The sequence below is a fragment of the Rhinichthys klamathensis genome, unplaced genomic scaffold (assembly GCF_029890125.1).
Source record: "Rhinichthys klamathensis goyatoka isolate OS25496 unplaced genomic scaffold, OSU_Roscu_1.1 h1tg000069l_1, whole genome shotgun sequence".
Lineage (NCBI taxonomy): Eukaryota > Metazoa > Chordata > Actinopteri > Cypriniformes > Leuciscidae > Rhinichthys > Rhinichthys klamathensis.
The window spans coordinates 332,760-357,692 of record NW_026606612.1 but is presented as its reverse complement, the minus strand read 5'-3'; the positions used below and the strand labels follow the sequence as shown (position 1 = coordinate 357,692).

General features: G+C 40.6%; 1 protein-coding gene and 1 long non-coding RNA gene across 3 annotated transcripts in view; one reads left to right on the top strand and one right to left on the bottom strand.

Annotated features, from left to right (window-relative positions):
* Nucleotides 1-372: 372 nt before the first annotated feature.
* arhgef7b (Rho guanine nucleotide exchange factor (GEF) 7b) overlaps nt 373-24,933 on the top strand; it is a 35,273-nt gene continuing 10,712 nt past the window's right edge. Inside the window, exons 1-6 of one of the 2 annotated variants that reach the window (XM_056250454.1) lie at nt 373-867; nt 2,396-2,476; nt 18,576-18,660; nt 18,941-19,074; nt 19,317-19,518; nt 22,908-22,996. In XM_056250454.1, the coding sequence (XP_056106429.1) occupies nt 703-867; nt 2,396-2,476; nt 18,576-18,660; nt 18,941-19,074; nt 19,317-19,518; nt 22,908-22,996 (756 nt within the window). In that variant the 5' untranslated portion in view covers nt 373-702. The remainder of the gene's footprint in view (nt 868-2,395; nt 2,477-18,575; nt 18,661-18,940; nt 19,075-19,316; nt 19,519-22,907; nt 22,997-24,933) is intronic. The other variant, XM_056250455.1, reaches the window with a different exon arrangement.
* LOC130084921 (uncharacterized) lies at nt 4,334-5,912 on the bottom strand. The gene is made up of 3 exons (XR_008807075.1): nt 5,776-5,912; nt 5,209-5,567; nt 4,334-4,457 (listed from the first exon to the last, which is right to left on the bottom strand). It is a non-coding gene; the product is annotated as an uncharacterized LOC130084921 (long non-coding RNA).

The window sequence follows — 24,933 nt, the reverse complement described above, 5'->3', positions numbered from 1 at the left end:
TTTGTGTGTGTTCATACAGCAAGTGCCAAAACCTTTACCAAGTTTCGTACCATAAATAAAGTAAATAAATAATAAAATAAAAAAAAAGGTTTGGGAATCCGGCAGGGGGCGCTAGAGCTACATTTGGATTTTAATGGATTAATACTTGGCATCAGCGCCTTTTTTGAATAAATTTAGACGCATTGATCCGTCTTTTATAACAAAGGGCTGACTTTTATGGAAGCAAGTGGTCTGTAGACAATACAAGATGGCTTCTGCTCAAGATTGTGTTAATAGTTTGTGTTTTTCTCCACCTGTGGGCGTGTGATGGAAAAAACATAGTCTTTCATATATTCAGTATAGTGCTCCTGAAAGCCTAATATGTCAGTGTGTTTGTTTCTGAAGTCTTTCATGTATTCGGTGACCCAGGCTGCTTGAACTGGGTGTCATGTGGCGGAAAACAATTGTGGGTTGTTGATTTTGGTTTAACACTAGCTGACATCCTGCCAGATGAAAAGAAGAGGCGAGGGAAACCGGACCTGCCAGATAACCCTAAACAAATCGTCATCCCCAACACATCCAGGGAAAAGGAGGGACCAGAGCCCTGGCTCCTAATGTCCTGCTGCTGCTGTGGACTACACAGGATTTCTGCTGTCATTTCATACAGCTTTCATATTCGATTGCTTGTGGATTATCGCGTTTGAGCTTTGGACGCATGAGGTCATGAATTCGGCTGAACAGACCATCACATGGTTAATAACGCTGGGTGTCCTGGAATCACCCAAAAAGACACTATCGGATCCTGAAGGCTTTTTACAAGCATCTCTCAGAGATGGAGTGGTTTTGTGTAAACTACTGGAACGACTGCGACCCGGTACAGTTTATACGGTAAGCTGTTAATGTGCTCATGAAGTCCATGCAGTTTCATATTCGAGTAAATATTACACAGTTACACAAAAACACAGATGTGACACACAGACCTTTGTATTTGTCTTCGCGCGCGCGTTTTGTGTTCACTGTACGTGCAATGCTGAACCAGTGTAAATTTGTACAATAAAATACTACTGTTTCTATTATTATTTATATCAACTATGAGAGAAAGGGGATCAATAGAAAATATGCAAAGAAGCCCCCGTGTTATCTGCGGTGACAAGAGATTACAGGAATAATGAACGCACGTGATGTGTGGCAGAAAATATATCAACGGAAATTAACCTTGGGATTCGTCCATACGAGTCGTCCGCCATTGACTCTGTCAGAGAGAGAGAGAGAGAGAGAGAGAGACTATTGTTATCTTATTATTATTTTCTCTATATATTTACTAAATGTTCAGATGTTCTAAACCATTTCTAAGTTGTTTTAATGCTTTGACAATACAAAATGTATTTTTTTTGTCATGCCAGTAAGGCTGAATTGAATTGAGAGAGAGAGAGAGAGAGAGAGAGAGAGAGAGAGAGAGAGAGAGAGAGAGAGAGAGAGAGAGAGAGAGAGAGAGAGAGAGAGAGAGAGAGAGAGAGAGAGAGAGAGGAAACGACGATGTCCGGTTTGTGAAATAATTCTTTTGGGTTGGATCTTTTCAGCGAATCGTTCACGAATCTGATTCTTTGAATCGAACCTTATAATTCGGAGATGTCCAAGAACTGATGAGTGAACAAATAATACATGCAAATATGTCTAAAATATTATTTCTAATTATTCCTATTTTTTCATTAACACGTGTCGGTGGTAGAACACTATTTATAACTAGACATTTTTAACTATAAATAGAAATCTGCTAAGGAAGCAGATAATTGGATTTCATTTGAGCACATTTCAACAATAATAAATTCTCGTTGAGCATCCTTATTTTTGCAGGTTATTTTTTTCACATATGATATAAATGATTAAGTGGTTTTATTTAAATTAATAATTCACAAACGTTTTGTGAATTATATATCAACCACAGCCTTGACAGACAGTGAGGTAAATGTATTCTGATTTATAAGCAATACAATCGTCGATGCTGACATTGCAGTAATCGTATGACATACTGATAAACTCTGGGAATATGTAATATTGCACTAAAATGTTCAGTTCTATTGTTGAAAACGTTCTGTTGTATAAACAATATGTCGCATAGTTACAGGCAGCCCATCATGGAGAAGAAGATAGACTTTGCTCTGACAGGTCAAGTAATGTTTGCCTGTGCCAACATGCCCCTCTCACTGAACCCAACAACCACAAGCTATTAGAGCACGTCATTTCCGCTATTCCTCCGCCAACTTCCCTGTGGAGAATAAGTGGCTTTTTGCTGGAACGGGGCGATGATCTGTGATATAAACAAATGGCGTAATCGCATACGGTTTTGTTTACTTCTTGACAAAGCTTTTTAAAAGTACGGCTCGTGAGAGGATTGATCTGTTCGCTTCATTTTCAGATCTATCAGGACCCGAGGAAGGACGAGTGTTTGAGTAATATCAGAGAGTTTGTGAAAGGCTGTGCATTATATCAAGTAGAGGTGAGTGTTGCATGATGTTTGCGCTTCTGTTTTAGTCATTTCATTTGCATGCTCTCATGTATATTTCTGTTATTGATTTCAGTGACTTTGTGTGGTTTGAAGTAAATCAGGTCGCCAGCCAGACTGAGTCTCAGCTGTAGTTGAGAACAGACTAATCCCGTGTGTTTTGGTTTTAGAGTTACTACTACATCGGTTACAGGGGTATTTAGTGTTATTGTGGTATCTTGACTTATTTGTTACCATGACAATTCCTTAAATGATTTATGCAACATCGCATAATGTTCTTTCTGCAGAGCAATGTCTCATTTGCAGATGTCCAGGTAGCTTGCTGTGCTTTAGTGTTTACAGACAGCTGTGAACAGTCGAGCTGTTGAAGACAGATTTAATTAAAAATAAATAAATAAACACTGAAATAAAAATCATCAGCAATAAGTGCAGAGTGACCGGCAGTTGCAAGTACTCACGTTTTATTCTTAAGGACGTGAATGAGAATTAATTGAGTTGAAATTACACACAAATTTTCAGTCTTTTTTCAGAATAAAGCAGAATGTGGACCTTAATCTGAAAATGATGTGCTTATAAATCAAGTCACTTTGATTTGTATAGCGCTTTTCTCCATACACATTGTTTCAGAGCAGCTTTACAGAATATCATGATGTTAATATTTATAATATCTTCATACCTTATAGTCAGATTTAACAGATAAGAGCTGGCTGAGTTTACATTTTGTAACAATACAAACAATCAAGGAGTTGAGATTTTCTTTAGAGTAAATATCGCTTTACGTTAGTATGCTGTATGTTTGTGGATAAAGTTGGATGTACTATATGTCCAACATATTGCTGTCCGATAATATAGTTTAAATGTTGCAACCAAATAAACAATCAAGCTGTAGCTTTACTTGATTTTACTGTATTTATGCAGATCCAGTTGGATATATATCCAATTTATTTGTAGAGCTGTGCAATAATATACTTTACATTTTGCAACGGAAACGAATTACATTCGTAAATGTCAAATTTTTATCTGTTTTTAAAATTTCATAATGAACATTTTCCCTTCAGTAATTTACAGGGTGTAGCCAATTGTTAATGGGTGTTGCTTCTGACAATTCTCAATGCCAGGTAAAAATTTAACCAGAGTTGTCCAGACTTGTTTATCAAGATAAGGGCTTTGCTGAAAATTGCGGTGTATTGTAACAAAAATATCAGTGTTGATATACTATAACAGTTCATATGTTTGTAAACATGGCATTCTGGCAGCTCATTCGTAAGCAATAAGGTACGAGAGGCTGTGCTGTATCGTGAATAAGTAACGGCTGAAGGGCGTTGTTAGGCACGACGCGAAGCGGAGTGCCTGCAACCCCTTCAGCCGTTACTTATTCACGATACAGCACTTGCCTCGAGTACCTTATTGCTTTTATAAAACGGTTACCACACAATATTAAAGAAAAAAAAAATGATTAGTGGAAATTTCATGGAAGTTAAATCAATAAAAGCATTAAAAGCATTCCTTCCGCTAGAAAAAAAATAGTCCCTGACCGTGAACAACAACGTTCCAATGTGTAATATGCATGAAAGCTCAAATAAAAACAACAAACCGTTCTCAAACTTGTCTCATTCTTTTTATTTTTTACAACACAATATTTGTGAAATTTCCTCACACAAATAGGCATAGCTTATCTCTCAGCATGAGAAAACGTTTACTTTTTTGTTTATTCCGTTATTTTCTCTCTGCACTAAACTAAATATTTACATAGCCTATAAATAAAAACACAAGGGCACATATTTTGATAGATAACAGTTAGGTCTTTAATCTATTTTATTAATGTTATCAATTCAGTTATTAAAATGCTGCCTAACAAGAGATTCTTTTTTATTGTTGTTTATTTAAATTTATTTGAACATCTCCGTTAATTGTGCACGCATTAAATATTTGTCTCATTTCAATCGGCTCCACTGTGGTGATATTTAACGCGGTTCTCTTTAGTTGGGGCTCAGCACTGTCAGCAGTGTTTTCTGTTGCAGCAAGAATGTCGCTCCAGTGCTTTCTTTGTTTTAAGTTTGGCCTCCAGTAGCTCTGTAGTGAACTTTCACACTTATGTCCACTCACAGACATAATTTCCCTCGATTCGAGACCAGCATCGGACAATCTCTGCACCATGGTGCTGCGAAGGCAGTGATTTGTGTAAACCTTTGAGGTGCATGCTGCTTTACAAATTCTCTGCAACATTGTTGCGAGGTAGTTCACAGCCATAGGCTCTCTTGTGTACCTGCAACAGTCAAAAACGAGAAAAAACTTTAACACAACAAGATTTAACACAAATTATAAATAGCTAATATGATTTATGTGCCGCTGCGTGATCTACGTACCAAACACATTTAGAGAGGTTTTGCTTTTTGGGGTGAAGGTAAAAAGCAGGGGGGTTAGATGGCAGAAGAGAAACGTACTTCTCTAGAGAGGCAACGGGACAAAGCGGGTTCCCAGTTTGTTGGAACATGAAGCCACGCCTGCTCTCCTTATTTCTGTCATGTGGGTCCTTATGGTTTTTTGTGTCTTCATTGAAGCTCATTGTGACATACTTTACACCATTTTCGTTTGTTAAAATGCGGAATGAGTCTGGAATGAGTTCTCGGTTCCCCTCTTTTCCTCTACGTCCGAAGTGTAACTGCACGTCAAACCAGACTTTGTTAACGAGTCCTTCAGGTGTGTTAGGATTAAGCGCATCGGACAGTTTTATGGTGCTGAAATCTTTCGTAGAAATCGATGTGTGATGCTCCGTTTTATCACGACCCTCTCTTCTCATTGTCTTTACGACTCCAACGAAAACATTATTGGATGAGGTGAATTCGCTGTCTCTCATCAGACACCAGGACAAACTCAAAGGTGGATCATTCAGGAATCTGTTCACACCCGCACGTAACGCTACATAGCTACTGATCCCATATTTTTCGCCTTTGGAGCTTCTGACAGTTCCGTAGAAGTCACGGAGAAGTGCGTTGAGTTCCGTCTTGGTGATTTGTTTAAAATCAATGCTGCAACCCTTTTCACTACACCAGTCACCGAAGCATTTCACTGCCCATTGGGTTTGCTGCACGGTATTTTTTTCATTACGAGTCTTCTTGAATGTATCAATGTTACATTTCAGCACTTCAGCATGACGGTTCATATTTGTAGAAGTCTCTACAAATTGTTCCTCAAACCACTTATCCATCGTCATGCCACCTAATAAATCGAAATTTACTTTAAACATTTTAGCCTTTTTAATTCTTACGTTTTTTGTCTGTTTATGTTGATACGTGTGGTTGCTAAGGGTGTTGCTAAGGGCGCAGTGATAAATAGAACCGTTGGGTGAAGCGGTCATAGCCGTGTTTTATCGTGAATAAAGCACAGCTATTGACCAATCAGAATCAAGGATTGTAACTAACCGTTTTATAATTCATGTTAATCCACTAGGTGTTGGTGTGAGATTGGATCAGATCCCTCACCCACACACTGTTATTTTATTGGATTTTGAAGCAGTGCTGTTGCTGAACCTATTTTTATTGCTGAATGTTGGATTCAGATCCAGCTCTGCCCATTTTTCCTGCAGCTCTCTCTGTCTGTACAGGCGGCTGCACGTCTTTTCTTGAAAAAGCGTGCCATACAGAGCACAGTATGCAGCCATAAATTATTCACATTACAGTGCAATCACATGACCTTTGATTTATTGCAATGCCTGAAGTCTTGCACTGGCTATGTAATGCATTTCTTTCAGATATAATATGGTAGCATGTTCGTTCCATGACGCTTTTCTCAACGACTGCTGTTCTGTCAGTAAAAGCTGTTTTGAATATTTGAATCTTACACTCTTGAGAGTGTTTTTAGGAAAGCCGACAGTAATTTTTCTTCAAAAACTCTTCTGTCTTTAAGTCTCGTTCACACCAAGAACGATAACTATATTAGTGTCCACACACCAGCGGAGATATCCATTAGATCGAAAGATCTGAAAAAGCTTTACATTGGCTACAAACACGACTGGAGACGGTGGAAAAATATACGTAGAGCATTAGCTTTTGTTTCTGCTCTTATCCGCAAGACCACTCTGAACGCTGTGAGTGTGTGTTAGAAATCAGGAATGGTGAGAGAACATTGTGCTTGGTGCGTTTTTCGTCTTTAAACCAAACTGGTTCTCGTCTGACTAACGCGCATATCATTATGTTGAGAGGCTGCTCACTGCAGAGCCATGGGTGGAGTGTGAAGTCCAGCTCCCCTCTCCTGATGTAATTTGGGCGTAATGGGTGGAGCTAGAAGGTCCAACCACACCCTAACAATAACCCAAATCCCTCCACCCATTAGATCCACAGAGGTGAAGCTGGACGAGGTTAAGCTCAACTAATGCCATCCAGAGAGGTAGAGCTGGATGTCATTTAGCTCTGCAGTGAATGGCACTTGATAATAGGTGTGTTTGGCTTGATGCGGCACTGCACAGACCGATCGATGTATGACGTCAAAGTACCGCGAAAGCATACGGGTCTGTTTGCGGTACTGTGATGTCATACACTGATCAGTCTGCGCAGCGCCGCTTCAAGTCAAACACACCTTTCGTTTACACGTTAGGTCAGACTCAGTAGGCGGAGAGAAGGCGGTATTTTGTTGCTGTTCGAACGCATTCGACCACATGAACGTTTGTAACACTAAGAAAGCGTTTTTCGACTACCTTTGGAAGTGGTCGAAAGTGGACAAGGTCAAAACATTTTAGACCCCCTTTACACCTGTATTTAGCGTCGTCCACTTGTGATCCGATCGATCAAAATGCATCTTAAAGTTTCCCTATTATGCTATTTTAAAGTTTCCTAATGTTGTTTTGGAGTCTCCTACAACAGGTTCCCTTTCAAGGCGGTCACTTCGACATTACGTCATACTGACGTATATGGGAACTCCTCCCCTTCTCCATTTTCACTGAAATCTTATAGATTAACGCCAGCTGGAGACAGCTGGCCAATTGACGCAAAACATGCAAATGCTGACCGGTCCGCGGGCAGTATAAAAAGCATGGGCGCGACAATTACGTCAGAATCTCTTTCTTCACGCTAGAAGTCTTATCTGAAGTCATCGTGGAAGTTGCAATGGAGGTTACTCACCACGTTTCCTCCCCGCATCCGATGGCTGCTACATGCCAGATATGTGCGGTATCGACTCGCTCTACCCAAACAAGGATCTACCGAGGCCGCACTCACGGACGACAGGCATACGTGCTGGTCTACCGGTACGCGCCCTCATAAACCCGGGCATCAGCAGGGATGAGGCCCACTGCCGCCAGCGGCTGCTGGTGGGCCCTCTCACGCCCAAAGAAGAGTTAACAGTCGTTCCCCCCTGTGGCCCAGTGGCGGAACCCGAAGCCTTCGCGCGAGAGACCCGTGTTCGATCCCGGCTCTCGCAGCAGATGCATTTTAACCTGCCCGTCGCCTCTCCGGTCCTTTTCGCGGGCTCGCTAGAAGGACTCGACGCGATAGGCTTCGTCGGAAAGGATACTTTTATTATTTTACTTAGCTCGGTATCTATCAGCCAAGCTACTTCAAAAAGATTCCGTCTTCACGACGTCCTATGGTAAGTCATGCGAAGACGCATCCAGAGAGACGAGGCAAGGCGATGGCTCTGTGTCTAAAGGCGCGAAAGTGGTCATTTCCCCCTGTGGTTCAGTGGCGAAACCCAAAGCCGTCGCACGGGAGACCCGTGTTCGATCCCAGCTCTCACAGCATGAAATTTAGTCTCGCCGCGGCCAGACATTAAACCGAAACTTTTGATCTCTATACGGTCCAGCCTTCCTCGATGTCTCTCTTCGTCGGCACCTCGTCCCGCCTAATTCGGCTACAGCCGCCAAAACGGTTCGAACCCGAAACGAACCGGATCTTCACCGTTGGCAGAGGGCGGGACCGGGAATGTGGCGACACAGGCCACGGAGAGCGCCGCGTCAGGACGCCCCGCTCTGGTAATGGAGGTGCACAGCTTACAGCTTATGTCGTCAGGCTGCCCTGTATCCTTCAGTGCAACTGGCCATTCTGATTTAACCACGTATCCACAGTTGTTGTCGCTACGCCACTGACGCTGTGTTTATGTTCAGACTACACACTGGTATGTGATATGATTTGTGCCGTCATATATTGCCCTGTTTCTCTCAGTGCGAATGGCTATTCTGATTACCACGTATCCACAGTTGTTGTCGCTTTGCCACTGACGCTGTGTTTATGTACACACTGCACATTGATATGTGCTATGATTTAACTGTTATGCCCTTATATATTGCCCTGTATCCCTCAGTGCATCTGGCCATTCTGATTTAACCACATAATCGCAGTTGTTGTCGCTTTGCCACTGGCGCTGTGTTTATGTACACACTGCACACTGATTTGTGCTATGATTTAACTGTTATGCCCTTATATATTGCCCTGTATCCCTCAGTGCATCTGGCCATTCTGATTTAACCACATAATCGCAGTTGTTGTCGCTACGCCACTGACGCTGTGTTTATGTACACACTGCACACTGATTTGTGCTATGATTTAACTGTTATGCCCTTATATATTGCCCTGTATCCCTAAGTGCAACTGGCCATTCTGATTTAACCACGTTTTCACAGTGTTGTCGCTAAGCCACTGACGCTGTGTTTATGTTCACACTGCACACTATATGTGCTAAGATTTGCGCCGTTATATGCTGCCCTGTTTCTTCAGTGCAAATGGCTATTCTGATTACCACGTATTCACAGTTGTTGTGCGATAAAATGACGCTGCGTTTACGTGCACTCTACACACTGATATGTGTTCATGATTCATGCCGCTATAAATTGCCCTGTATCCTTCAGTGCAAATGGCTATTCTGATTCACAGTTGTGCGATGCCACTGACGCTGTGTTTATGTACACTGATATGTGTGTGTTATGCTTATGCCACGATATTGCCCTGTACCCTTCAGTGCAACTGGCTATTCTGATTACTACGTATTCACAGTTGTTGCGTTGCAACGGACGCTGTGTTACGTACACACTACGCACTGTTATGTGTATGATTTATGCCATTACATATTGCCCTGTTCCTTATCCTTCAGTGCAAATGGCTATTCCGATTACTACGTATTCACAGTCTTGCGATGCAACTGACGCTGTGTTACGTACACACTGTACACTGCGTTATGAATTTTACCGTTGTTGCCCTGTATCCTTCAGTGCAAATGGCTATTCTGATTACTACGTATTCACAGTTGTTGTGCAAGCGACTGACGCTGTGTTACGTACTCACTACACAGCGTTACGTGTTGGGATTTATGCCATTATATATTGCCCTGTAATTTTCAGTGCAAATGGCTATTCTGATTACTATGCAGTACGTATTCACAGTTGTCGTGCGATGCAACTGACGCTGTGTTATGTACACACTACACACTATGTGTTATGAGTTTTGCCTTTGTATTTTGCCCTGTGTCCTTCAGTGCAAATAACTATTCTGATTACTACGTATTCACAGTGTGGTGCGATGCAACTGACACTGTTACGTACATACAACCCACTGTTATGTGTAATGATTTATGCCATTGTATATTGCCCTGTGTCCTTCAGTGCAAATGGCTATTCTGATTACTACGCAGTGCATATTCACAGTTGTCGTGTGATGCAACTGACGCCGTGTCTATGTACACTCTACACACTGTATGTGTTATGATTTATGCCGTCGTACATTGCCCTGTATCCTTCAGTGCAAATGGCTATTCTGATTACGTACACAGTTGTTGTGCGGGGCAACTGACGCTGTGTACACGCTACGCACTGATGTGCTATGTTTACGCCGCTAAATATTGCCCTGTATCATCAGTGCAACCGGCTATTCTGACTTACTATGTATTCACAGTCGATGTCGCGATGCCTCTGACGCTGTGTTTTTGTACACACTAATGTGACTATGCTAACGCGTTGCCCTGTATCCTTCAGTGCACCTAGCTATCCTATCTAACTGTGCATAGTCACAGTTTGTCGCTACGGCGACTTGCGCTGCATCTGTGTCCACACTGAAGCGTTATGCAGTTATGTTGCGAACGTAACTGACCATTATGTGAACTGTGCATATTCATGCAGTCTCGGTCGCTTCGTCGACTTGCACCGCATTATACACTCAGATGCTTGATATGTGCACACTGATGGGTAATGCTGTTATGTTGCCCTCTATCCTCAGTGCAACATCCAGCTATCCTATCTAACTGCATATTCAGTTCTGTCGCTATGGCGACTACACGGCACGTACAAGGACGTGTTTTTGCTATTTTGTTGCCCTGTTTCCTTCAGTGCAAAACTAGCTATCCTAATCTAACCGTGCATATTCACAGTTCTGGATGTATGTACGTAATCGGATGTGTTATGCTGTAATGCTGCCCTGTTTCCTTCAGTGCTGCTAGCCATCCTAATCTAACTATGCATCTTAGTTTCTGTCTCTACACAGTCTCTGTTGCTACAGCGACTTACGCTGCGTTATGTACATGCAAGGATGCGCTATTCCTTACTCACTTGTGTTATGCTGCCATGTTGCCCTGTATTTCAGTGCAACTAGCTATCCCAGTCAGACTGTGCATATTCACAGTCTCCGTCGATACGGCGACATGCGCTGCATTTATTTACAAATGGGTGTGTTCATGCAGCGGTGTTGCCTTTCAGCCTAATACGGAGCTAACTGCGTGTATTAAGTTGGCGCTACAGCGACCTATGCTGTACGTGCATGTGCTACGCTGTTATATTGCCCCGTTCCTATCAGGGCAACTAGTTATTCTGTGCAAACTCATATTTTCACAGTTGTAGCTACAGTTATGACTGTGTTTGTTTGCTTACTGAGGTGCTATGCTATTATGGGGCTATTTTCTAATTGCGTATATTCACAGTTGTCGTCGCTACGGCCACTGACACTGTGTTTATGTACATTCAGTTATGTGTTGATTGCACTTCTGTACGTTGGCTATGGAACATCGGCTATGTTCTACAAGGTGGCACCCCAGCCCCAAGCTGTGGAACCTTCTTGTGTGTCCGCTGCTGGGTCCTTAGTTGAGCAAGACACTTCACACTGACAAGTGCTGAGACGAGCTCTCCTTGAGATGGCCTTACCACCGGCTCTCGCCCCAGCGAAGCACTTGGAGACTTACGCTCATTCTAGTGAATGTTGTCGCATTGTCTCGGACCTGATGACTGCAGCGTCACTCTCAGTCCGATGCCAAGCTACGTTCCGAAGTCGCTTACGCCGTTCGGAGCACAGGTTGATCCCTGCCCGCCTTATCTGCTGAGTTTCAGCCTCGCATGATGCCGATGCTCAGAGTGATGTTGGCCCTGTAAGGGATTTGTGGATGTACGTGGATCACTAGGCAGCAGTCTACCAGCTGTTTGTGTGCTTGGTGGATGGTACTAGGGACGTGCTGTTTTATACAGAGACTTGGTATGCTGGCTGTCTTCTCAGAACACATTCGCCAGGGTTCCAAGTTTGATGCACCACCTTAGCGTCGTGGGTTCGGTGAGTTTTTATCAATGTACTCATGAAACTTACCACCAGCTGTGCAGTAGTCTGTGTTGCAGAGTTACCATTGCTGCTAACTCTGGGTTATGACTATAAGGTTACATAGCTGTTTCCACATTACGCAGTAGTTCCAACGTACTGTTAACTCTGTGTGTGGCTTAAGGTTATGCAGCTGTCACCACTATGCCGTCGACACTGTGTTAGCTCTTGTGCTCGAGTGCTTATGGTGTTGTGCTGCCCTGTCCAGTGCAGCCTTCGCCTCATTGCAGTGGATGCGCAACTTGGTAAGCCGGAGCAGACGTTGGTCTAATTTCGCCTATCAGTTTTGAGTGCTCCTAGCGGCGCTGCTGGCTTAGAACTGTTGTTCCTGTGGGAGTGTAGCTTGACCCCGTTCAGGGCTTATCTTCACTGCGCTCACGGCGGAATTCTATACAGTTCCCATATACGTCAGTATGACGTAATGTCGAAGTGACCGCCTTGAAAGGGAACGTCTCCGGTTACTATCGTAACCTCGGTTCCCTGAGAGGCGGGAACGAGACATTACGTCAACCGCCGTGCTCGCCGTTTGATCAGCTGTGCTAGCGTTCAGTCTTGATTCTGACGTAATTGTCGCGCCCATGCTTTTTATACTGCCCGCGGACCGGTCAGCATTTGCATGTTTTGCGTCAATTGGCCAGCTGTCTCCAGCTGGCGTTAATCTATAAGATTTCAGTGAAAATGGAGAAGGGGAGGAGTTCCCATATACGTCAGTATGACGTAATGTCTCGTTCCCGCCTCTCAGGGAACCGAGGTTACGATAGTAACCGGAGACGTTTACATGCATCAAAGGTAAAAAAAACCTTTCATTTCCTCATAATATACATTTGCACATCACCACATTTTCAATGATTCTCAAACGACTCGTCAGATGAATCAATCTCTCTAAATCCCTCCTTTCGTGAGCTACTCTGCTCTGATTGGCCAGACAGCTCGGCCCGTTGTGATTGGTTTACCGCGTACAGCGCGCGTGTCAAAAACAAAAACGGCCATTGCCATAACAGTGTCAGCTGTCCTGAGGCTTCCTACACTGTAAACTAAACACAGTAACGAACAATGACGTCGATTTTACCAAATCAATCTTAGCGTGAGTCCGATGATGAAACATTGGAAGAACTAGTCAGTCATTCGACCCCGAACCTCCATCGCAAGGACAACTCGAGCAGGACGTTCCTCGGTGATACGCACGCTACTTAGTTTGAGGTACATTATGAGATGTTGCACCTGTAATTCCTCACCATCAGCATTAACAAGTGCATGTCCATCAACAAACCAATTATTTTACTTATACTTATTTATTTACCGAATAATTTTCTAATTTATTGCGGTGAACATTTGGGAACTGTATCAATAACAGTGCATACATTAGCCAAGCTCTAGCATGAATGACTGATCTAACATAAACGTTGGTAAAACAAATCTTGCTCCATGCTTAATCTTTACTCAAAGTAGTGAGAAGAGAACGACAGACAATCTGTGGCCCACACCTGATTAGCAGAAGTATTTCAGTAAGACAGTGATTACACGAGTAAGCCAGAAGCAGGAGACCTACACAATATAAAATCAAAACTAAGTTTTTGAACACCATCTTTCAAGAGCAAGCGGTTTACGAATCCTGCATTGAACTCCGAGATTTAAAGAAGACCTAGTCATTAGAAGTTACCTAATAACTGTTATAAGAAGCTAGCCTGACTTCGTCATACTCATATTCTAGAAAGAATGTGAGTCTGATACTGCTCCATTGGGCTGTGATTATGGGACGTGTTTCAACCGAATCAGGAAAGAAAATGCCTCTGCATTCAATTGGATAGACCTACAACCAATCAGAGCAACGGAGTATATGACGCATGTTCTTCATTCATCTTTCCGACCGACAAATGCCGTGATCGCGGTTCTCTGTTCCTCTTTTAAAAGCAATGCGCTGTCGATATCTTCTATAACAGACGCGATGGCGGAATCTACACGATTATTGTTATTTCATAAACAAAGTTCGGGAGGAGCACGTTCAAATAATCAATCCAATCAACTTGTCATCAAACAATACCATGTCTAACGTTACCCTATCAGCATGAGAGGAAGCATATTCACTCTAACACTCCTCGACAGTTTTTCTGCATCCCTCCACCGCCCCGACTCCTCACTCTTGGCTTGTTCTTTCACAGCCAGGAATACGGGGGAGTAGGCCTACTCTGGGTTCGGGCCGAATACCGATCACGGAGCCCTCTCCTCGGACAGCACGTCATATACGCATTTATTCTATCTGACTTATTTGTAAGTGTGAACTCGTGAAATCTCAATTCTCCAGCGGCAGAACTTTGTTGTAAACGAATTCATCCCAAGCGCTCTTTGGTGACGTGAGGATTGCGTAACTGCACCTCATCTGTCAATCATCGTATAAAGCCCGCCCTGGCAATTTGATTGGTCCGAACATTTTTTGACTGATCATAATAGACCAGACCGAACTTCCCCAGCAAAAATTGTTGTGGGCGGGGTTCGGGCTGGCAGCCAGGCTAATAAGAAGCTAGGGGTGGAACGGTACACAGAAGTTACGGTTCGGTTCATACCTCGGTTCAGACGTCACGGTTCGGTATGATTTCGGTACAATGGAGTGAAAAGCAAAACAAAAATGCAGAAGGCATTTTTATAAATGTCTTAAGCCTTGTATTTTTTAAATAAGTTTTATTAATAAAGGCATAGAACCAGTTTATTTGTAGTGCACTGACAATAGTTTTATATAATTAGTTTATTAATTAAATTATTAAAAAGATGAAAAGACTTTGAGATATGTTTGGTAATTGTACCTGAATGAATTTAAAATTAATTAGCTATTTCAGATCAATATATTTGTTTTCCTTCATTTTAGTTAACCCTAACTTTATTCTCATCTGAATTATAAATAGTTGATTTCCGTATAAAATAATACTACCATTCAAAACTTTTGTTAACAGTTGTAGGTTACAGTTCGACAAGAGTTTAGAGTCTGACAAAAGCACAATGTAGTGTTTTATTGCGAGTGTACACAAAAATAAGTAACAATTTGCAGTTTTAATGATGTCCTGTATAAAAAAAATGACGGAGTATGTTTTTATGTTTCCACTGTTCGATCGCGCAGGAGAGATCATTCTCTCTCTCGCACGCGCGCGCACACACGCACACACACACACACACTGTTCGATCGCGCGATTCGCGCCCGCGCCTCTCTCTCTCTCTCGCACACACACACACACACACACACACACACACACACACACACACACACACACACATACTGTTAATCGCGCCTCTCTCTCTCTCTCTCTCTCTCTCTCTCTCTCTCTCTCGCACACACACACACACACACACATACTGTTAATCGCGCCTCTCTCTCTCTCTCTCTCTCTCTCTCTCTCTCTCTCTCTCTCTCTCTCTCTCTCTCTCTCTCTCTCTCTCTCTCTCTCGCACACACACACACTCCAGCATTGCAGTCTTGATCGCAGCCTGTTCATTGCTGCGTTCACAGTCACACCAAAAGCGAATAAAGCGAAATTTATCGCTATTTAAGAGGTTTTTTTTGTACCGTGTATTCTCCGTGCAAATTCGTGCACCGAACCGTGACGCCCGTACCGTTTCGGTTCGATACGAATACATGTACCGTTCCACCCCTATAAGAAGCAGTCGTCAGTAAACTAAAGGAAACACAGCAAAAGTTTAGGATTATACTGCTGTGATATCTTGGTAAAGATGAATTTTTAACCACTGATTCTTCACATGCTCGTCCTTGGTTGGTGGAAAAAACCCCCGTTACCGTCACATTGTAGAGCACAGCGCCGTCCTCTCGACATGATGCTGTCCAGTGTCCACAGGAATCAGCTGCAGTGTTTGAGGTTCAAGTTTTCTCTGGAGTCTGTGCGCGCAATAAGTGGGCGGGCAATATGCTAATGTTTCGTCTTGACGTCAGAACGAAACGGCTTATGACTCGTTTGAAAAACGATTCATTTCATTGACTCAGTCGACTCTTACTTTTGAAAGACAATAACTTTATATACGGTGCACTTTCAGATTAAAAACTTTGCGGGATGTTTTCATTCATTTAGAGCAGGGGTAGGCAAGTTCGGTCCTAGAGAGCCGCTATCCTGCAGACTCAGAGTTTGGCTCCAACACTGAAAAAAACCTCTCCTGCCTATAGCTTTAGTAATCCTGAAGACATTGATTAGCTTGTTCAGGTGTGTTTGATTAGGGTTGGAACTAAATTCTGCAGGACAGCGGCTCTCTAGGACCGAACTTGCCTACCCCTGACTTAGAGCCATGTTACTCACTACAAAAATCTATAATAGGGGCCCTTTGAAGTCTGTTGGATTCTGATATGCTGTCGTTGTTTATCATTCATTGGCTGGAAAAAATTGTTCTGAAAGTGATATCGTTTCTCTGTACCTTTATCGTTATAGTTGTGTGTTGTGGACTCTACTATTGTTTTATATTTAGAACGAGTTTTAGAACTATCTTTATAGTTATTATCGGCCTTTCATGTTTGGCAGCGTGATCGTGTAACTGAGATTTTTCAGCAAACATATTGCGCATACTGCGTATGTTGCTATGTGTGCCATTTGTTTCTCTATATGAGTGTTGTTGTGTGGGACAGTTATGGCTCTGTGTGTGTGTAACTGTGCCAGTGTCTTCGGTTCTTCTAGCCAGCTGTGAGAGGTTCAGACAAGCCCTCTATTGTGGTGAATGGAGTTGTGTGTTTGAATGGGCAGAGCTGCCAGCTCATTAATGGTGTTGTGGGGTTTGGCACAGGGCGAAATGAAGAGAAGCACTCCACTAAAACTACTTTTTCAAATGGTGTGGCTGGTTTAAGAAGAAAGAGCAGGAGGGGATTTAATTCCACTACAGTGATGGCAGATGATGTAATGTAGACTCAGATGTGTGTGATTGTTAATGGAGATTGAGTGTTGGGGATTGGACTTTAGGCTTGTATCAAGTACTGAATATTAATGAAATGTCTTTGTGTCCTTTTTTTTGAAAGGGTTCACCCAATTAATTTGAGCAAATAAACACATTTCTCAATTAAGTGATACGAACTGATGAAAGAAACTTTATCCTGATAAATTCATCCTTATTTTAAATAACTGTAAACTGTTTTTAGATTGCTACATTCCCATGGTGCAAAAGTGTCAAATTTAGTTCTGCAAGCATTTAATTAATGTACACTACCATTCAAAAGTTTGAGGTTGGTGAGATAAAAAAAAAAGATAATAATGTGAAATATTATTACAATATATTTTAAATTGTAATTCAGACCTCCTATGATCAAAGCTGAATTTTCAGCATTATTACTCCAGTCTTCAGTGTCACATGATCCTTCAGAAATCATTCTGATATGATGATTTGATGCTCGAGAAACATTTCTTATTATTATCAATGTTGAAAACAGTTGTGCTGCTTAATATTTATTTTTTCAGGATTCTTTTATAAATAGAAAGTTCAAAATAACATTATTTATTTGAAATAGAAATCTTTAACATTTTAAAATTGAACTTTTTTTTTTGTCTTTGTCACTTTTGGTCATTTAATGTGTCCTTGCAGAAAAAAAATATTATTATTATTATTATTATTTAAACAGCCTTACTGACCCCAAACTTTTGAACTTTTAAAGTGTATTCGTTTTATGAAAATAAACAAAATCTCTCCAATCAACATAGCAGAAAAAATGTTTTGATAAAGTTACAGGTTACTTTTAAGACAAATTAACCCAAATTACATTCTTAATACATGCAAAAAAAATGGTTTCATTGTTGTTTTACATGGTAATATGGAAGTAAAATGGTTTGCAAACAGCATAAAAAAATAAACATTTTTAATATCAAAATATCCTAGCTGGGCAGTGAAGTAAACCATTTGATTTTACCAAAATGTATGGTTCCCTAAATTTGAATGAGAAATGCAAACAACCTGATCAAACAGGAAACATTCTGTGTGTGGACATAGATCAAGGACCCCATTCCATCTCCATCTTATTACCTTGTATCTTTTGAAGAGTTAAAGTCAAGCTGGTGTCGGATCAGGGCAGTTTTGGGGCAGTTAATTTTGCTTGGGATGAGCTTATGTGTCCAGATGGCCCAAAGAGCAGCAGGTAGTCTGAGAGCCAGAAACCCACACACAAACATTGAGCTTAGCAAAATCACCTTCCCTTCTCATATTCCCTCAGTGAAGCAGACAAATGTGATAGAGAATCTTTGTTCATCATAATTGTTTGTAAGTTTCTGTAACGTGCTGACTTGTGTTTTATTTGGGAAAGGAAATTAAATTCTGCAGAATATGCACATACTTTTATGAATGATTGTTACTGTTCTGCTGTTTTGCATATGGCCTCCGGATTTCCATATGTAGCATTAAATTACATGCATTGCAATCCATCATCTGCTTAAATAATTTAATTTCCTTTAGGATAAGATTATCAGCATGACCTAAGAGTAGCAGATTCTGTACTTTATTCACTTCATATTTGAGCTGATGTGTTTTTGTTTTTACCATATGTAATCGTGGCATTTTCCCCTCTGCAGGTGTTTGAGGCCAATGACTTGTTTCAGGGCCAGAACTTCTCCAAGGTCTTGAATTGTTTGGTTGCACTCAACAAAGCAACTTCAGGTGAGGTGTGTGTGTGTGTGTGTGTGTGTGTGTGCTTAACCATATTTTGGGGACAAATTTGTACCCAGAAGTGAGCTAAATCTGACAAAACCTCCTTTTGAGAAGGTACTAGGAAGGCACTGATATGAAAATGTTGGCCGATACTGTGATAACCGATAATTCTTTCTGTTACGGTTAGAGCTTGGTTATACAATAAATTTCTTTGGAATATCCCTATTTAAATGTGTGTGTGTGTGTGTGTGTGTGTGTGTTTTGTTGATCATTTATTCTCTGGTTGTAGAGTCCGGTGGTGGGAGTAATTCTGTGTGTTCTCGTCACTCGTCCTCTCTGCGGATCAAGTCCTTTGACTCGTTCAACTGTTCGTCCAATAACAGGAGATCATCCAGACACAAGAACAACCAGTACCGCAGTCTGGTGAGAATCGCAACCACTCCACACCCTTATGAAGAATAAAATGCCTTTTCTAAGCTCCTGGAAAACAGACTGAAATTATTTTAAGAATGATTGTCAAAGGTACTGGTCAATTCTCTGCGTGCAACAAGTTTTTGATTGGAAAAAAACACATTGTACACCACCAAATTGAAACCTCACACAAATACGCTGAATGAGAAACTGTTAAAAATGCTCTCTGTGTTTTCTCCTCTCTTTCTCTCTAGGACATGTCTGAAAACAGTGTCCCTCAGGTGCTGGTGAAAGCTAAGTTCAACTTCCAGCAGACCAATGAGGATGAGTTGTCCTTCAGTAAGGGTGACATCATCCAGGTGATGCGGCAGGAAGATGGCGGCTGGTGGGAGGGGTCTTTCAATGGCAAGAGCGGCTGGTTTCCTAGTAACTATGTCAAAGAGATCAAAGGCTCTGGTTAGTATTTGCCACTTTTAAACCTTTAAAAGTTTTAGTTGCAGAAGTTGAACCCTGACAAATTCTTGTAGAGGAAGACAACAGATATAGGCTCTTGCAAGACCAGACAAGCAAAGTGAACTAGAGGGATTTGTCTTACTCATACTCTTCTCACAGACTGCCAAGAAAAGCAGAAGAGATGATAAGGGAACTTTCAGAGACTTTTGTTGAACCCATTTATCTTTTTTCTGTGTCCTAGTGTTAGCATAATATTTTCATAAAAGACCTGCTGAGTATGTGTATAGATCAGAAAATTGCAATGGGCAGCTGCATTTGGGCTGTCAACATTTTAGCCAGCTTAAAATATTTGAGTGATATATATTTTTTTTTTATTTGAAGACTCACTCTACGAGGCACTACGAGTTGAGAATGTAAAATCTGTTCAGGTCCATGCCATTAAAAGGGCGATTAAAGGAGGACTTACAGGCTTAATGAAAATGTGCCAAAAGAGAACTGAATGGCTGCGCTCTGCAAAAGCCAAAACTGTGAGATTATGTGACCATTACAGGCTTACTTGGGGAAAATGTGTGCTCATCCATTCCATGTACAGGTGCTGGATACAATGCAGCAATCTAAGAATAAAAAGAGTAGGACACTTCATCTGAAGACCCGATTGTTCCAAAATTACTCAAATTCTACAAAATTCTGCTGATCTAGTTGTGCCAGTACTTTAGATTTGACCTTTCCCTGCGAACATTTTCACCCCCCCCCCCCCAAAATAGATTTGAAAGACATCTCTTATGCTCACCAAGGCATTTATTTGATCAAAATCAAATATAAACTACAGTAAAAGTAATATTGTGACATTTTTTACAAACTGTTTTCAATTTTAATATATTTTAGCATTTAATATATTAGCATTTAATACTTAGTTACCACAGTTATAGTTGAAAAATGATAACGTGCAGTGTTTCGTGTAAACGGAATTAGGAATGAAATGTACCATTGATTGTCACACTGTCATAGCCTGGGAAAACCCAGACAACTTCCGGCAAATTTAGATTTGCTCTGAAAGTTAGTCTGGCAAAGAGCTCATTCAAGCCCATTTCCAATCCGTCGAAATCGAGGCACCAATCAGAAACGTTGGGGCGGGCTTTACACGATGACGACAGTGCTGGGATTTTGAAGCAGATTTTGTAGCCTACATTACAAAGATGGATGCCGCCGTTGAACATCACTCGTTTGAATCAGCTATCGCGTCTGTTTTAAGCGATTTGAACGTTTCCTTTTTGTTAAAAACCGAGCAAAGAACAACACTCGGAGATGTTTCTCCGCCGCTCTGCAGACGTCATCTCCTTCATCGCTCGGATTGGTTTTTGGTCTATCCGTGACGTCCGTTGGTGACGCCCCTCTGGAAATGATTTTTCTATGACGCTTTGCCAGACCATAACTCGGTTACAACTGAGAATGGTCTGGTTTTAACCAGGCTAACACTGTCGTTCTTATATTCACAGTTCATCCTTTTTGATAAAGTTCAAAATTTATACACTGCCATTTGCACTGTTGCTGTAATGTCTTCCTGATGACAAAACTTTTATTCAGGATTATAGCGAATGACTTCAATCAAAACCAATTGAAGTCATTTAAATAGGTCCGATATACTTTTTCTGGTCTACGAGACTCGCGCATATGATCCACTGTGCTATCGTGTCTCGGAGCAGTCTGTGTGCGCGCAGCGGCGGTCTGCGTGACACTAACGTGAAACCAGACTTCATTCACCCCGATGGAAAGCATATTTACACTGTCTGAAAATAAAATATCCCCTATATAGTGCACTATGTGCCATTCACCATGTAGAAAATATTAAATGTGTGAACAAGTGAACGATTTTAACTGCAGCTTCAGCGTCTATTTATAATGCAGGGGGCGGGGCTTTAGATTCTAGAGAGCATTTGATTGGACAGAAAATCTGATGAGAAGCTGAAGTGCAGAGTGATGTCATCAAAATCACTGATCCATATTGGCGGAAGTGTTTTGAATGCTTATATCTTCTAAATGCAAATGTTGTCAGTGTTTTAGAGCACACTAGCTGATAGATAACAGTAAGCCTAACATATTCATACTAAAAGCCAAAAAACTTCCATTTTGTTTTCGTGGGGACTTTTAACATTTTTGTGGAAACTAATACTTTTTCTTCCAGGATTCTTTGATGAATAGAAAGATAAAAAGAACAACATTTATTTGAAATAGAAATCTTTAAAAATGAAATAAATACTTCACTGTCTTCACTGATCAATTTAATGCTGAATAAAAGTATTAATGTCTGTAGGTACTGTATATTTTAAATAACCAGCTCTTACGAAGCCTTATCTCAGTGTATGCATGTTGTAGTATAAACAGAACCTCTGACCCTCGCTCTCCAGTTTAAACATAAATAGCATATACACATCATGATGCCAAACAGATGCTTCCCTCGCATGTATGGGGAAATGGCCATAATGTGTATTCAGTCCAGCTTGAATGGAAATAGTTTCGGATGACATCAGAGTTTGAACATCCAGAGCTGAACAGGAAGGAAACACAATCTAACAACAAAGACAGGAAGTGCAGCGGCCAGAAGACACCATTTCCCTTTTCCTCTGAATATGGCTTCACACTCCAGTTTACTCCACTCTCTGAGCACTTAGCGATCCAGACTCTTTTATATGATTTACTTGTGGTGAATACATCACTTGTAGTAGACATTAATAGTGTATTGATTTCATATGTAATCTCATAAATGGCTGCAGGCTAGGAACGACTTTAGAGTAAATGAATGGATGCTGACAAAATTGTAATTTTGGGTGAATTATTCCTTTAAAACTAGATTTGCTCAAATCTCTAACTCTAAGTATGAGCAGTTGAAAATGTGATGCTTACCTAATTGCAGAAACTGCCATTTTTATTGCAGATATTTTCCATCAATTTCCCAGGAAGTGGCGATTTTATTCTCTTGAACACATGGAATGGAAACGCTGCTTTATTCGCAAATGTTTTATGCGATATTTCAATTTTGCGCACAAGTTTGGATGAAAACGTCGCTAATGATCTGATTGTTCGCATTAGCAAACGCATGATGAGGAATGTTCAAGCTGATATTTTTGATGATTCCTGGAAGTTCACACATTATGGTATTGATATTAGTGTAAATTAACCATATGGATTGAAATGTTCAGACTGACGTAAGAGGTATAATGTTTTCCTGTAAACCCAGATCTCCCCCTCTAGATATCTAAATCTAATATTGCTGCTCTGACTGCTCACTGCAGGAGAGATGTACTTTAATATTCAATAACAGAAACAAGATGCTTCCAGCTGTTGGTCTAAGGTGACCTTCTTACCTTTTGTTCTGTTTTTGCTCTCTTAAACAGACAAACCTGTGTCTCCCAAGTCTGGAACACTGAAGAGTCCGCCCAAGGGCCTTGAGACCACTAACTTTTGCAAGACTTACTATAATGTGGTAAGAGAGATGTGCTGTAGTGTTGCATGTAACGCCTCCCATGTGGAACCAGTTGATTATTTGTGAGCAGAATATTGTATTGCACCAGTATTTCCCTAACCAAATAGGCAAGTACACCACCAACCCTGACTATACCTGACAGATAAGACTAAGGTTTAAAGATGAAAGATATTAGAAATTATGGAGGCTATCACAATGCGATTGTTATAGCTGCATTGAGTCATTTTTAAAGGTTCAGGTTTTTGGAGGTTGTAACAGACAATTTTAGCATCTAATACTTTTATAAAAGATCCCTATGTCTGTTTAACTGGACTTCCCCATTGCACTGCACACCCAAAATGTTAGAACAGGGTAATATGAAATTAATTATTTTAGACTTAAACTGGAGTGGAATCGACTTAAGTAAATACTATTGGCTAATCCTTCTCTTTCCATTCTTATTGACATTTACATCAATATGCCTATAATAAATTTAATGTATATGCTACCATTCAAACATTTGGGGTTAGTAAGATATATATATATATATATATATATATATATATATATATTTTTTATTTTATTTTATTTTTTAAAGAAATTAATTCTTTGATTCAGCAAGGATGCAGTAAATGGATCAAAAGTGGCAGTAAAGACATTTATAATGTTACAAAAGATTTCTATTTCAAATAATGTCTATTCTTTCTATCACTGTTTCCAGAAAATATTATGCAGCATAATTGTTTTCAACATTGATAATAAGAAGAAATGTTTCCTTGAGCCTCAAATCAGAAAATTAGTCTGATTTCTGAAGGATCATGTGACACTGAAGAGTAATGATGCTGAAAATACAGCCTTCCCTTCACAGGAATAAATGACATTTTATATATATATATTAATATAGAAAACAGTTCTTTTAAAGTATAATAATATTTCACAATATTACTGTTTTAAAAAAATCTTACTGACCGCAAACTTTTGAATGGTGTTGAATTTTTTGAGTAACGTTGTGCATAAAACAGTGTGTTGCGAGGATATTCGATTTGTGTACGGGTTATTTTGAAGCAGCGTTTTCGGTTTTCCCAGACTTGACTAATCCTTGAATTTATAGTCATAAGGCTTTTATCTGGGTTTAAAAGCCTTGCCAAACCAGAGTTACTTAGTTAATAATCCAAGTTTAAACACCCACCAGCAGATGCTACTCCGGGTTTAGTCTTGATTTATGTCATTAACTAAGAGAGAGACACAAGTTCAATATCCTGACAATGACAATTCTGCTAATGAATGTAATTTCAGGTCATTTATGTGTGTGCGTGTGCGTTGTTTCCTTTCTTGTCCTCCATTTCCTCCTGCGACTTGTCCCAGCAGCCTCCCTCTTGAGCCTCTGCAAACCCAATGAGCCGTTAACTTGTGTGTGTTGGTCAGACTTTGCCTAAATTGTGCGGACCAAATGTTACCACAAGTATTGTATAGCTTTACAGAAAATCGTGATGACAATGTTTATAATATTTTATTATTTTCATGCCTTAATAGTCGCATTCATCAGATTAGACATGGGCGATCATATAGTTTACATTTTGCGAAGATACAAGCAATCAAGGAGTTGAGAAATGTTATATACAGTAGTATATATCACCCTACTCAAGGAAACTACATGTATGCGGATAAAGTTAGACATACTTACAGTAATGGCCAAAAGTGATGCATGCCAAAAGCCAAATTGTGCAGACATAATCTTTGGCCGGACTGCCATACAAAAGAAATGATGAGCACGTGCAAAAAAAGAGAGAGAGAACCAACAAAATATGAATAACTAATTATGTTGTAGTCAATTTTTTGGTTTTATATACATTTTTTTGGTAACGCTTTACAATTAGTTAAGGTTAGTTAATTCACTAACTAATATTACCTAACAATAAGCAAGATATTAGTTACAGTACTTATTCATCTTTGTTAAC